Source organism: Mytilus edulis, chromosome 11, assembly GCF_963676685.1.
Source record: "Mytilus edulis chromosome 11, xbMytEdul2.2, whole genome shotgun sequence".
NCBI lineage: Eukaryota > Metazoa > Mollusca > Bivalvia > Mytilida > Mytilidae > Mytilus > Mytilus edulis.
In genome coordinates, this window is record NC_092354.1 from 24,825,990 (window position 1) to 24,841,191 (window position 15,202).

General features: G+C 31.6%; 1 protein-coding gene across 1 annotated transcript; it reads right to left on the reverse strand.

The window, feature by feature from the left end:
• Nucleotides 1–3,113: 3,113 nt before the first annotated feature.
• On the reverse strand, nt 3,114–13,256 carry LOC139495401 (uncharacterized). The gene is made up of 2 exons (XM_071283703.1): nt 12,425–13,256; nt 3,114–9,732 (listed from the first exon to the last, which is right to left on the reverse strand). Exons 1-2 carry the CDS (start codon nt 13,250–13,252, stop codon nt 7,228–7,230), a joined length of 3,333 nt encoding a protein of 1,110 aa, XP_071139804.1. The 5' UTR covers nt 13,253–13,256; the 3' UTR covers nt 3,114–7,227.
• Nucleotides 13,257–15,202: the final 1,946 nt, after the last annotated feature.

Below are 15,202 nucleotides of genomic sequence, written 5' to 3' on the forward strand. Positions count from 1 at the left end.
ATATTTTGAGAGGACAGCTGTTATTATTTCATACTTTATACCTGACAAACATTTTCAACTTAACATATATATTAACCAACACCAGAGAAAGTGTCATAATGTATGCATCCTAGGTCAAAGTTCAGTCCGTCGGTCTGTCCATCCGTTCGTTGTTCTTAACAAATTGTGTCCGCTCTACCCCTCGAGAACCGTTAATATTTCATACTTTATAGGTCATAATATATTGAAGGCATAATTCTAAAAATATGTGACAAATATCAATTGGGCAGCACCTTCAAACATATTGTTCAAACATCAATCCATATATTCAGAAGTCACCTTAGAGTAGTCAACAATGAGTTCACATCATGCAGTCATATCACTATTATACTATGAAAGCAAGTTGAAAATATTTATCAGTTTTAACTTAAAATCTTAGAATAAAATCACACATGAGACTATGTAATAACCTCAAATAATGCTTCATATCAGATTATCCATACAACTTATTTACCCCACGTTATTGACAGCGGGGCCCACAGAGATGGCTCCCATCTCAATGATATCTAGTTGGCTTATTCATCGCTCGTTCCAGAGTCTCAGTAGTTAGGTTTCACCAGAGGTTCTCATTGCTATTCACAGCAACCGTTCATTGTGTTATCAGGTGCATCACACAATTTTACTAACAAGAGGCCATTTAGTTACGCTCTTGTTACACAACCTACAGGTCACACCCATTTACCCCGGTGACACTTCTATGAACCTTCAAATTATCATATATTAATCCAGTATCCGAAATGATAGTATAGGATTAAACGCCCTTTTAAAGTAATATATTGGTGTATAAACTCGACCAATTCACTCACAAACAAATAGAAGTCCGAAGGACATATAAATATCCAAATCATATAAGAATTATTTAAAAATAACAAATACTAACCTCCAGGTTATCTCACATATACATTTCCCAGCAACATAAAAATTTGTTTCAATTTCCTCTGATATAATCTTATTTCTCGTTATCAACTTTTTCTGTGAGAATTTTGATAGATAATGTACTATCCAATTATTTTGTTGAGTTGTGTTTTCTGGATAATCCAATATTGCATTTTGAATATCACATCTAGAAAGTGAAAAAGACAAATAGATAAATAAAATATATCAGTGAGTATTCATCTATGATACAATACCACTAAACATATGTAGCTAAAATAACCAACACACACACAAAAGTTCGCCCAAGGTAAAGACAGTAACTGCTGTTAAGCGTCTCAAATTATTAGTAATGCCTTTAACACTGAGCTGAAAATATTAGTTTAAAATGGCTCTGTATTCTAATTAAACTGATTGGGTTTCATTCTTTTAAAAATAATTTCAATCCCTAATAATAAACTGTAGTCAGCAGACTTGCTTGTCTTTTAAAATTTAAATACGTTATTTATGTTTAATAGTTTTCTTTAGAAGTTTTAAAGAAACGAGTTTAAACAGCATCAAATAGAAGTTTTAAACGACGTTGACGAGTTTCACATGTTTTAAATAAAGTATCCCAATACAGTAATTTTAATCACATTCGAATGTAAAAACGTGTTATAGATTAAATAAATAAGAAGAATAGAAAAGATATGAATTACCAACCTGGACAACCGGTTCGAACAGCTTTTCTCACAACACATATATGTATCTGAAAATGTGAATTACATGTTTATCCAAAGTTAAACTATTTTTTTAAATTAAGGTATAGTTGAAAAACTGCAAGGTGATCCATATAATGTTTATCATTTTTTTTTAAAACAGCTTTAAAAAATCTTCCTTTTGGGAAAGTAAAAGAAATTTCTGTTATTTTTTTTCTATACCCCTGCCGGAAGTAACTTAATGTTTCCGTAAAATAATAACTTCAGGTGTTTTTTTTTTTTATATATATATCAAATTCTATTGCTGTTTTTCCAGACAAAACAAGAGAGAAAGAAGTTCGGAAATCGTGGTATGTTCATAACCGTTGTGCACTCAAACTTTCTCCGAATAATTAGGCATGTAAAAGAAAGTTTTGAAATTGCTAATTATTCCGGGTCCGTTAATAAATGCACGATGACATTATAGATGCTTCGTCTCTTGTGTCGATAAAAAAAAACCAGAATCTTGAAAACTTGAAAAAAGAGCCAAAAAAAAAAAAACACTTGAGAAAGTAATTCTGAAATGCTCGTAATTGTCGTAATAATATTTTAAGTATGTTTGTCTCTTTCAATGATTTTTGTTAATAAAGACAACTTCAAGGAACTTTTCGCAAATTTCAAGTGTGTGATTGAATAGTAAAAAAAGAAGATATGGTATGATTGCCAATGAGAAAACTGTACACATGAAATCAAATAAAATAATAATGAAAGGTTTAAACTTACCATTACATGTTTCTTCTGTTTCTTCCAAAAAGTACAAATCTTCGTCATCAGATAGTAAACCTTCTTCAATGTCAGCTTCATTTGGAAATTTTGGTGTTAATGTTACAAAATATTGGAAATTTTATTAAAATCATATATGCCTAATATGGAAGACGTCTATATTTTGCAGTATAAAAGGGAATTAATATTTTAACATATTGGAACAAATGTGCAGATACAATGTATAATCTTGCTTTTAATCAGGTTATGTATACAAAAACATGGTTGGGATTACAGAGCTGATTTGTGGACCGGTTCCATCTCGGGAACCTCTAGCCCTTTTAAAGTCTTGTATGTTTTTCAATTTTTGGTCGTATTAGAGTGTAGTATGGTGTCCATTTCACTTATCTAGTATGCGTTCATGTAAGTATAACTGCTATGAGCATGATGAGGCCTCAATGGTGATCTTGGTCTGTTTTATTTTAATTATTTTTGTTTCAGGGTTGCTGTCTCTGAATATCTGTTTAATTTTTTTATTGAATGTAAGTTTGCAAATGCATAAGAGCAGATTCAAAAAGGTCCAATCAGTCCTTATATGTATATTCCATTCTAAAAAAAAATACAATACTGGTACAAAACTTTTATACCAGTATATTTGTGCACAATATTTGATATACCAGTATTGCAATCTCCAACTAGCAGGTGATTCAAAAGTTCCTGGGTAGAGGGCTGGATGTTTTTTGTTTTTGTTTTTTGTGTAAATTGTTTTTGTTGTAAAAAAGGTCGTAAGTTTTCTGAATTGAATTGTTTCAATACATGTATATTTGTCATTGTTGAAGGACGTACAATTATGTTGCCTTTATAATTGCTTACATACAGTTCATCTGAACTTTGGTGGATAAAACTGTTGTCTCATTAGCAATCATACTACATCTCCTCATTTATATTCTGCATCCTTCTATACTCTACATTTTGATTATACTTGTATCTTATATTCCTGGTTTAGGTGCTTAATTTATAAATTAAATATTCATTGAAGACCATATGGTTACCTTAAGACATCATTGAATATATGCTACTTTAAGCAAGTCGAGAGCATCATTTTGAAAATTCAGTGACTGACCATCATTATCATGACCCTTAGTCATGCCAACAAACAGATATTAAAAAAAGAACTAGCTATTAGGGTTTGAAAAATTTGTTTATATATTCCATTCAAATTTTGTTTGCTAAGACTTTAAATGAAAAAAACAAATCATGTATTTTATATGTATATACATTTTACATAAAACTAAAAGTAATCAACATTTTAGAAATTAAATTCTGGAACCTTAAAATAATAAATACATTAAAACATATAATTTAACTTTCAACAAATGAAAGTTTTTAACGACCTTGACTGGCTATACAGTTTTGCACTTGGTAATTTACTTTCTTGTGACAGACATCACTTAAATATTAGAGCATAGCTATTTATCCAATGAACTGCTTATTGGTAAATGATTTATTTAAACACTTGTTTATTTATTAACACAGCAGGAAGTTGTCTGTGACCAGAAATATTATAGATGAATGAGATAAGAATGACCAGCTGTGTGATTAACATCAATTACATAGCAAATTGTAGCTATAGTTATTACAGATAAATAAATTGACAATAATAACTAACATCTGTAAATTGATGTGCAAACTTGCCCTTAAACATGGATTGGATACACAAAATGTATATATTAGTTAAATTTTAATACATGTATTAAAAAGTAAATATTTTTAGATCTTTCTTCAATACAGGTATATTCAAACTATTGTCAAAAAAATATTTCTGACTCTTTGTCCTGTGACTTTCTGTCCATCTACCATTTAAAATAAATATATACATGTATATAAATGGTGTTTACACCAACAAAGAACTGAGTGGACTTGTAGAATTATGTTTTGATCATAAAGTTTGCTCCATTATTGGGAAGGGGATGGGTCCCATCTGACAATTGATAAATTGACAGTTTGCAGTTTATAGCTTGTAACAGTCTTGATAGTCTGGAATTTTGTATTTGTAGTCAGCTAAAAAAGATTTCCTTTACTTAAACTGGGGCCTCTAACAGTTTGGAGGCAGAATCAAGGACAAAATTTAGATTACTTTTAATCATACAAAATATTTTACTGATGCAGAAATTAAGTTCCTGTCTGAGAGCATTACTTTTTAAAACTGATTGACTGTTGCCATCATGTTAAATATTTAAGCAGAAATTTTATTTTATGAAAACTTAATTAATTCATCAAAAGAATATAATTAGGGTAGTTTATTATTTGAAGTTTTTACCTTTTTATTAAACTCTATTGTAATATTACCAAACCTAGACAGTACAATATTATTAATGGACTCATTATATCCTGAGAAAATATAGTTCTATAATTTCTAAATATAACCTGTTATAATTTCTGTTGTGGTCAGTGGTCTGATTACCATGGTTATAAATTAAGGTTCTATGCCATTACTAAGTCATCAGATTTTATTATCTTAAACAGCAGAGATGCTTACAAGAGGTTGTAGTGACATATTGAATGGATTAATTACCATCAATAAATCAGGCAATCTAAATTTGAAGTACATGTTTCTAAATTCTATTATATATTTAGTAATCACCCATGGTTGGACAACATCAAGTTTGAATGTTAAAAAATGTTAACAAAGACATCAACTATATTCAGATAATATGTAATAATATATATTACTTATGATTACATAAATTTCTAAATAAAAAACAAAATTTAAGTTAATTTACATGTATTCAACTGATTTTGTTTTCCTTGAAAATTTGTAAACTTGTAAAACTTAAGCAATGCTACTCATTCTATTTCATTTCAATTATTCTTTAATTTGATACCATTAAAATGAAAATGAGTTTTATCATAATTTGCGAAAGGACTGAAAAACCATTAAGTACTTTATTATTAAAATCTATGATTTCCTCGATATCTACATTGTTATTTTTATAATAAAATTGGAATAAATATATAATAATGATCAAGTTCTTTGTATTAAAATAACTATCAAAATTATAAAAAGACACACACACTCAAACAAAAACAAAACTATGTTTTAGTTACATACAGATACAACCTAAGATATAAAAAACACTTTTTTACAAGCAATTGCCAACATTTCTACTAGCACCAGTTCATGAAAAGAATGGAGATGAAACAAATTTCAACTTCCCATTAATAAAACAAGGCGTATAATCCAAGGTATAAATACACCCAGGTTCTTTCACATATTCAATATCTAGACTGTCAAAATTTCCATCGTATGAAATGACATGAGCAGAATACCATCCTACATCCCATTCAAATGTTCCTATTTCCTCCCTGCTCCAGTAAACTTTTATTTTGGCTCCAGTTTCTTTGGATTGTTCATATGCATTAGCCTTATCATTTTCACTGTTTGTCCTGTCAAGTCTTCTTTCTTTTTCAATTTTCCATATTGACTTTAACAGCACATCAAGCCAGTCAAAAAGAGGGTCAAATAATTCAGTCACATTATTGAGAGATATGTATTCGGGCACTTTAACTATAGAAGAAGTTGCACTTTTGATATTAGTAAATTTTCTTTTTCTATGGATATGTTGAATATTATTGTAATATCTTTTCTGCCATATTATTAGCGAAACAGAAATTTCTGCAATTTTTGATAATTTGCTTACAATAGACTCAATTATCATGTATGACCTTTTATGTCGTAGTAAAAATACTCTCATAACAAGTTCATCTTTAATACCACTGAAGTTTAAATTGTGGTAGCGAAGAATTTGGCGAAGTTCACAAATGCTCAAATTTGTCAAATTTGATATATCTGACGGAATATCAGAAAGATTTCCTTGGTAATTATCAGTGTCATTTGGAAATTTAAAGTTCTTTTTTTCTGCTATAAGCTGTATAAGATCTGTTTTTGTATGCTTTGCTGAATAGATGATATGAGCATTTTTTGCCTCCGTTTGAAGATCAGCTACAGTCTTTTTGAACAAATCATGATTTTTCCACCTTTCTCTACTCTTGTCATTATCAAGACCTTGTTCCATTTTGTCATGTTGTTTCTTCATTTCATCTGTGAGTTGAACAGGTGTGAGCCAAGCAAGTAGGGCAGCAGAATCAATTACTGAATCTGGGATGTCTGTACAAAGTTCACACAACAATGATATTACATTTGATGGGAGAAATAATTCTTCTGAATCCCAATCACCATATGGAATTACATCACGTGCTTCAAAGCAAAGATAATGGAGTTCCCCATTGCTTTCTATCCACCTCACAAAGTCTGGTAGTGGTTCTTTCACATATCTGTTTGTAATTTCAGGATTTTTAGTATAGACTGTTGCACAATATTCTGTTAGCCATGCGGTCCTAACATTGTCAACCAGTGAATTGCTTAAGTGGTTATAGTCTTCTAGATACGAACCACTGAAATCTCTATTCACTCCCCAAACTATGGATATATCTGCAAGGAGAGGACATTCTACAACTTTAAACTCTTTAGCACACTCATTTTTTCCATGCTCTGACAGCTTTATAAAATTTCGCAAATCATCTTCATCATCAAATATAAAGTTATCTTTCACACCTCTAAAACAATAAAATTGATTTTGGCCAAATTTAGCTGATCTCAGACAAGATATAACTTGTTCAGCCATTAATTCCATATTTTCAAGATGTTTTGGTGTACCTGGTTTAGCATTTTTGTGTGGAAAGATTTCAGCACTTTTGAATGGACCATGTTTGCTTAGTGCAAGGTTTTCAGAAGCATGTGGTCTTTCTGCAGGGTTGTCTTTGGAATTTAACTTTTCAAATGAGATTTGTGTAGCTTTTTCCAAATTTAAAAAGTTCACCAAACGTACCAGGAGCATTCTAACCACAGTACTTGCTGGTACTTCAGATGGCTCATTGTCCACAACAAAAATCTATTTTTTTCGTATATTTCCTGTTTCTTGATTTCAAAAAAGATATCTAGTGCAGGTATAGACAGGAGATGGAAAAGTTCATTAAAACATCTGTAAACAGTTTCAGGTTCAAAAAATGAAATATTGACTAGTGTTACAGGTTGTCCTGTTCTGACCACATTCATAACAGTTAAATTGGAAGATTGAATGATTGCATCTGATGAAATGGTCTTGAGAAAAAGGTGTGTCATTGGCGTACAAGCATTTGTCCTGGATTGGTCAAACTGATGATCTTGACGTGTTTTATCCAGCCAACTTTTACCAATATTTTGTACTGGGTCTATATCTGAACACACTATCCCCTTTGCATCTTTTGCATCTACCAATGTATCTGTTTCTTCAGACGCTGCTTTTTCCAATTCAAAATTTACATGAGCCCTACAGTAATTGGCATTCGCTCTTTCTTCCATCATTCCAACACGCGGTAGTTTCTTCAGGGAAATTTTTGCATTTACATCTTGTCCGAAATGGTGGCGTTTTGCTTGGTATGTATTTTCCCGAAAATTCTGTGTGTAAGTATAACAGGTCGACAAAGCTATGTTTGGAATTTTTTCAGATGCTGCTGTCAGTAAAATTTCTCTAGCTTGAGACATGGTTAAGGCAAGGTTAGGATTCTTGTATCTTGTGTCATTCTCAAGTCTAGGGTGTATCTTGGAGCCTTCACCAAATGCCAATTCCAAAACCTCGGCCAATTGGGGAAATTGATCTGCAATTTTTGTTCTACCAGCACCTTTTGCTCTGCTTTTAAAGGCTTTTGCTTTCATTTTTGATATGCGTCTATGGTAGAAACAATGCTGTTGATGGTTTGTCATATCATTCCTGACTGACAACAAGTCTCTTTTAAGATTCTTGAATTTTTTTATTTTTACAGGAACCTCATCTCTTGCCCGTCTTAATGTTCTTTTACAAGTAGATCCTTTCAGGTTGCTTACAGCATTTATTGAAAAAATTTCCACAAGAATGGATCGAACAATGCTTTTGTCCAGCTCTGTGTCAATAAATTGCATGTAGTCCTTGAAGTTCTCTAGGGTTATTTCCAGATTTTTGTTAGATAGTTCTTGTTGGTTTACAGCAAAACAAATTGTATCTACAAAGCCTTGGACATCTCCCTCCCTGTGCTCCATTATATATCCTGTACCAGAGATATAAATTTGCATTACTGGCAGGTATTTTGAAAGTGTTTCTAAAAGTTCAATGGAAAGTTTTCTTTTCAAATTAATAACATCGGAACCTTTGTAACTAGTCTTTGCATCTTTAAAGACTGTGCATAAAATCTGAGTTTTTACAATTGGTCCATTTTTTAAAATGAAGTTACCACATTCTATTACAGCTGCTAAATGAGCACGTTTAGACTGTTTAATTTCACACAAAAGCTTTTTGTTTAATGAAACCAATCTTGATGAAATGTTATCTTCAGTTATATCTGTTCTTTTTACACTTATGTTTTGGTTTTGTAAATCCTTTATGACAGGAAAGGTACACCTGTTAATGTTACGACTCTTGTTAAGTGATGCTAATCGTCCAATTTTGTAATAAAAATCAAAACTAACATCATAAGGCATAATATTTGAACTGCTCACTGGTGTGATATCCATATATTCCGGAGAGTTGCATGCAGAGCCAACTTGAGATGACGGGACTGTACTGTCCGAAGAGCCAACCTGAGATGACGGGACTGTACAGCTGTCTGGAGAGCCTACTTGAGATGACGGGACTGTACTGTCTGAAGAGTCAACTTGAGCTGACGGGACTGTACACTTGTCTGGAGAGCCGACTTGAGATGACGGAACTGTACTGTTTCGAGAGCCAACTTGAGATGACGGGACTGTACACTTGTCTGGAGAGCCGACTTGAGATGACGGGACTGAACACCTGTCTGGAGAGCCGACTTGAGATGACGGGACTGTACAGCTGTCTGGAGAGCCGAATTGAAATGACGGGACTGTACACTTGTCTGGAGAGCCGACTTGAGATGACGGGACTGTACACTTGTCTGGAGAGCCGACTTGAGATGACAGGACTGTACTGTCTAGAGAGCTTACTTGAGATGACGGGACTGTACACTTGTTCGGAGACCCTACTTGAGATGACGGGACTGTATTTATGGCAGGAGAGCCAACTTGAAATGACGGGACTGTACTCCTGACAGGAGAGCCAACTTGAAATGACGGGAATGTACTCGTAACAGGAGAGCCAACTTGAAATGACAGGAATGTACTCCTGACAGGAGAGCCAACTTGAGGTGACTGGACTTCACAAAGGTCTGGAAAGCCATCTTGAGATGTCGTGATTGCAGTTAGGTCTGGAGAGCCAACTTTAGAAGATGGGATTGCAGTGAAGTTCTGTTCTGTTGGTACCTTGGCCATTCTGGGGTTCTTATACTGTCTGTACTGAAAAAGATTAACAACTTGTTATTTGATGACCAACATTAATAAGATAGGCTAAGCTTGCTACAAGTATATGTCAAGGTGAAATCTTCTTTCTTCAAAAAAATACCCATTTACAAATTTTAAGCTGAATACAGTGATATAGTTTCTTGATCTTGAAAATATGTTTTGTTTTGAATAAATATACTTTTTGCAATTGAAAAAAATTGTTTGCTATTTATTCATCATTTGTGTTCATGCCAAAATCAGCGATAATTTTTGTCTAGATTATAAATCCCCCTTTTTATTCATTTATTTGATGTATTGTCTAAGAGGTTAAATGAGGCTGTGTGTGTCAGCACTTAAATGACATCCAACAGTGCAAGGTCTTTGAAAAATTCCATCATCATCATCATAAGGGACATGTTAATTTGAATTGGTGCAGTTAAATGAAAAAAGTATTGATAAAGTACCAAGTCTCGAAGGCTTATTTTATAGAATGGGCAGTGGAATTACATTCTTATAGTTTATATACATATGTATTCATCTAGGATATATCAAATTCTTCCTTTGCAAATAATGCTATAAATCGTATATTGAAAATGAAATATGATACCAAATTGAAGGGACATATTCTTAACTATTTTCAAAAACATGCATGAGTGTTGGAATTTGCTTTAAAACTTTTTGAAGAACAAGAATTCCATATTCAAATCATCCTTGAATTTTAGGTATATTTATAGCCACTTTTTATAATTACAAAACAGCATTTAAAAGTATTTATAGTACTTTTTGGGCAGATAACATTGATTAAAAAATTTCAGAACTAAAAGCATGATAAGGCTTAATACTTTTAACATTAATGACTTATCCACCCACCAAAGAACTTTGACAGAAGTGTGTATGGTAAAGATGTAATGCTTCAACCACATTTGATTTTTTTCTTTTCTTTTTTTCATATTTTGATAAAAATATAAATATTGCATTGGCAGTAATCCAAGTAAAAATCTTTCACAATTTTTTTTAAATTTTTTATTCCAAATAAGATGTATTTAAGACCAAAGCAGATCCATTTTACTGTAACACCTTGTATTTATTAAAACATTTGTTGCTCCTTTTAACACAGGGAAGGAAAAAAGGGGGGTGATGATTTTTACATATATAACTTTAAATTACACACAAATTTTCTTGTGGTCAGTTAGGTCAGATACCATGGTTACAAATAAATCTGTATCCAGCTATCAGACTCTCACCTCAACCAGCAGGGTGGCTGATAAGGGGTTAAATACATTGTAATATCAATAAAGTGTTACCATCTGCTTTCTCTTAAATTTTAGGATGAAATCTGACCTTTGGCCTATAAAGATTTCACATGGTTAAGTACTTAATGAAAATTATGAAACAGAACACCTGTGGTGCTATGTGATGTTTGTTTGAAAGTAGGAAGTAACAATTAAAAATTTATTAACCAACATAATTTTACTTTCAGTGATAGATTTTAATTTAATGTCCTGTGAAATGTTTAGAAAACTGAATTAAAACCTTATCTTAGATTATAAATAAACTTAAATTAGTTTAACTTGAGGAGTTAGATTTTGGATACATTTTATTACTATAAGAATGTATTAATGTATTTTATTAGAAATAAAATAAAATGAGAATCTATGTTAAAACAACATGATGCTTCAACCCAGTGTGAAAAAGAAAAAAAAAAAAATTCTGGTAAATTATTCATATAAATGGACATCTCTGTATTAAAAATAAAATTAAAAAACAGCTTTAATTAAACTTACTTTATAAAAGAGCCTCATTTTCTGAATAAATATTCATATTTCACACTTAATTTAATATTAAAAATACACTTTTACTAGTTAAAATTTAGATGTGGATGAATTCACAAATTATAAATTTACAGTGTACCACTTTATTTTCTAAACTGGTCAGTTCAAATCAAAGAAACATGACAGGATAGTGCATTGAATTTTTGGATTTATTTTCTGTAATTTTAACTTTATATATGTTCCAAACAATTATTTTTTCTAACATAAAAATCAAGCATATCTCCATCACAAATGGTTTTTGTATATATTTACAGGTCTCTTATATTGTGAGAAGCTTTACAAGTACCCGGCCATGGTCACTTGTATTTTTGTCCATCTGATGAGTTAATAGATATAGGAAGATGTGGTGTGAGTGCCAATGAGACAACTCTCCATCCAAATAACATAAGCCTTTTTCAACTGATTTGTATAGTTTGTTCTTATGTTGTAGGGAAGGGTTGGGATCCAGCTAATATGTTTAACCCCGCCACATTATTTATGTACATGTATGTGCCTGTCCCAAGTCAGGAGCCTGGTTGTCGTTTGTTTCAATGTTACATATTTGGTTTTCGTTCATTTTTCTATATAAATTTAATAGGCTGTTAGTTTTTTCGTTTGAATTGTCTCATTGGCAATCATACCACATCTCCTTTTTTATATTTGTATAACATAACATTTTAAATCAAAGATCAGAATGATATTCTAACAAAACCTCATTTTACCTTCAATTTAAAGAACACAGTACACAAATATACATTTTGACACTGGTTAAAATAAATTAATCATCCCTTTTCAGTTAACAATTTTACTATGCACACCTTATTTCTTTAATGTGTTGATCGTCCAAGTGCACTTTCTTGCTATATTTTAACAAAATGAAAATAAAATATAATTACCTTTGATGAAGTCTTTGAAGACGAAACAGTGGTAAACTTGAAATAATCTCCTAAAGTTGGATTTTTTCTCTTTCTTGGTGACATACATGTTCTGCTGGATGAAAAGTCTGTGATATCACTGACACAAGGAACAAAATGGTTAGGTGTCCACCAAACACTACCTTTGTCCTGTATTGATGTGTTTGTCCACATAATCCTTATATTTGCGGTTGTCATTAGAACACGGGGAATAAATTTAGTATGCAATAGATGACGATCTCTTTTGGTACCTATAAGGTCTGGATATATTGAAAATAATGTACAGCCAAGAACATTTGATATGGCAATTAAATGCCACATCTCACCCCAAGATGACTTCTTCGTGAATTTAACTGTACTCCTCTCAACAACATCTTCAACACTTTTATAACACCTTAAGTCATCATAGCTCTCAATAGTTTCAACAAACTGAGCATACTGTCTTATACTGTTTGTAGCTAAAAACCACTCCTTATTCATGACCATTTCTGCCACTATGCGACAACGGATCTCTACATGACTGGCTTCATTTCCAAAAACATACATAGAACCACTTCTACATAAACAATTCCCATCCCCATATACTGGTGTTGGTATAAATCCTTTACAAAATGGGTCGTTCTTTGGGTAGATTTCTAATGATGTATAGTCAATTCTTTGAGATGTTATTGGCCTAACTTCTGGTACTTGAAATTTAGCAATAGTGGAAATTTCAGTTTCTACAGTGGTTTTTAACTTGTTGTATCCACCTTTTCCTGCGCTGTCAAATCTTTTGAGCAACTGCTCGAAATACTGATTCCTTGCATCCATAATAAAATCACTAAAACAGAAAAGCAAAATTATGTTTTTGGTTAAATTTTTTCTTATCATTACATGTGCTTGTATATGATTGCATATATATAAACTAAATGAATTTACAAAGTATTTTAAAAGGTTGACCACACCTGATTCTTCGGGATGATACATGTAGGTCTTTCTCAAAACTTCACATAAATAAGTATATATATTTATGGTTAGATGTTTGATTGCCAGATTGTCAGCTATGTTATTTTATATTACATATAAATGATTAACCCCCTTAACAATAGCTTCAGTTATATCATATATTCACAAAAGGTAAACATAAATTTATTTTTCCCCATCCTTAATTTTTTGAAATATGGAAATATACTTTCTACTGTTTTTCAAAGTTTTTGCCTACTTCTAAATGAAGATCTGTTCATTGTGTCGGGATGTATAAGTACCCGGCCACGTTAACTTTTTTTTTTGTCCATCTGATGAGTTAAGTCTTTTTCAACTATTTTTATAGTTCGTTCTTATGTTGTACTGTTGTGCCTCTGTCCCAGGTTAGGGGGAGGATTGGGATCTCGCTAACATGTTTGGCCCCACCACATTATTTGTGTGTGTGCCTGTCCCAGGTCAGGAGCCTGTAATTCAGTGGTTGTAGTTTGTTTATGTGTTACATATTTGTTTTTCGTTCATTTTTTTACATAAATAAGGCCGTTAGTTTTCTTGTTTGAATTGTTTTACATTGTCTTATTGGGGCCTTTTATAGCTGACTATGCGGTATGGGCTTTGCTCATTGTTGAAGGCCGTACGGTGACCTATAGTTGTTAATGTCTGTGTCATTTTTGTCTTTTGTGGATAGTTGTCTCATTGGCAATCATACCACATCTTCTTTTTTATATACACCCCCATTTTACAGAAAGTACAGTTTTTTTTTTCAGGGTAATTTACAGTGTCGACCAAGTTCAATATTTATATGGCTATTACTTAATCTTATCTCTCAGTAAAAAGTTCTCTTAATTCATATTAATCTTTTAAATTTTCTACATGTATATGCTCTTATTACCATTAGGGTGATTCTTATCATTAAAAAGAAAGTTATTTTTTCTGAAATCTTTACATGTTTTAGTTAATTTTTCCCTACAGCATAATTTAATTGGGTGTTTGTAAGAAAGTGCTTTGGTTTTCCCATACATGATATATCGACTGAACCCTATTTTTGAAAGATTATTTTTCAGTTTGGAAGCAAAACCATTAAGTATTTCAATATTGGCAAGAAGAAGTCTATTTTTATATAGTTATGGCACATAGAATACTTTTGTTATATAGTTTTAAGGTGTGTTTGACAACACATATGTACATGCATCAGGTACTAGCATCATTAATTCATGCAAAATTACAGAAATCATCACAATCTATTTGTGTTCAGTATTAATATTTGAATATGTTGTATTTGATTATAATACTAGTAAATATTAATGTGTTTATAAAGGTGGAGACTGAACATGAAGGCAGCCACTTTCATTTTAGACAAAAAAATATCTAAAAAAGTGATGTTTTGGTGGCATATTTAATAGATTTTTCATATTTAAGCATGAACATAGACGTCTTTATTTATTATAACATTTTAAATCTTTTATGTAAACTTTATTAAATTGAATGGAATGAAGAAGACACTTTACTCATAAAACTACAAAAAAAATCTTTCATCAGATGTATGCCAAATTCCAAACCTTCTCCCTTCTATACATAATAAAATATGACATAAGTTATATATTCAACAAAAAGTTATTATTTTAAAGCTTCTTTAAAGTGTTAAATATGCTTACCAAACTTTTCTTTCTTGCAGAAATCTGTTCTTCTTTGGCACTGTGTCAATAATGTCCACTCAAATTGTAAATAGACAATGTTTTAAACTGTATATAAAGTGTTTAAGTGAAGGTCAGTGTCCAGCTTGCATAATTGTTATTCTAT

What these genes read in the sequence shown, in the direction of transcription:
- LOC139495401 (XM_071283703.1), bottom strand. Translation starts at nt 13,252, where the DNA reads ATGGATGCAAGGAATCAGTATTTCGAGCAGTTGCTCAAAAGATTTGAC. An exon ending in CTTCAAAGACTTCATCAAAG is followed by an intron (nt 9,733 to 12,424) that starts GTAATTATATTT and finishes AATCTTTTTCAG; the next exon opens with TACAGACAGTATAAGAACCC.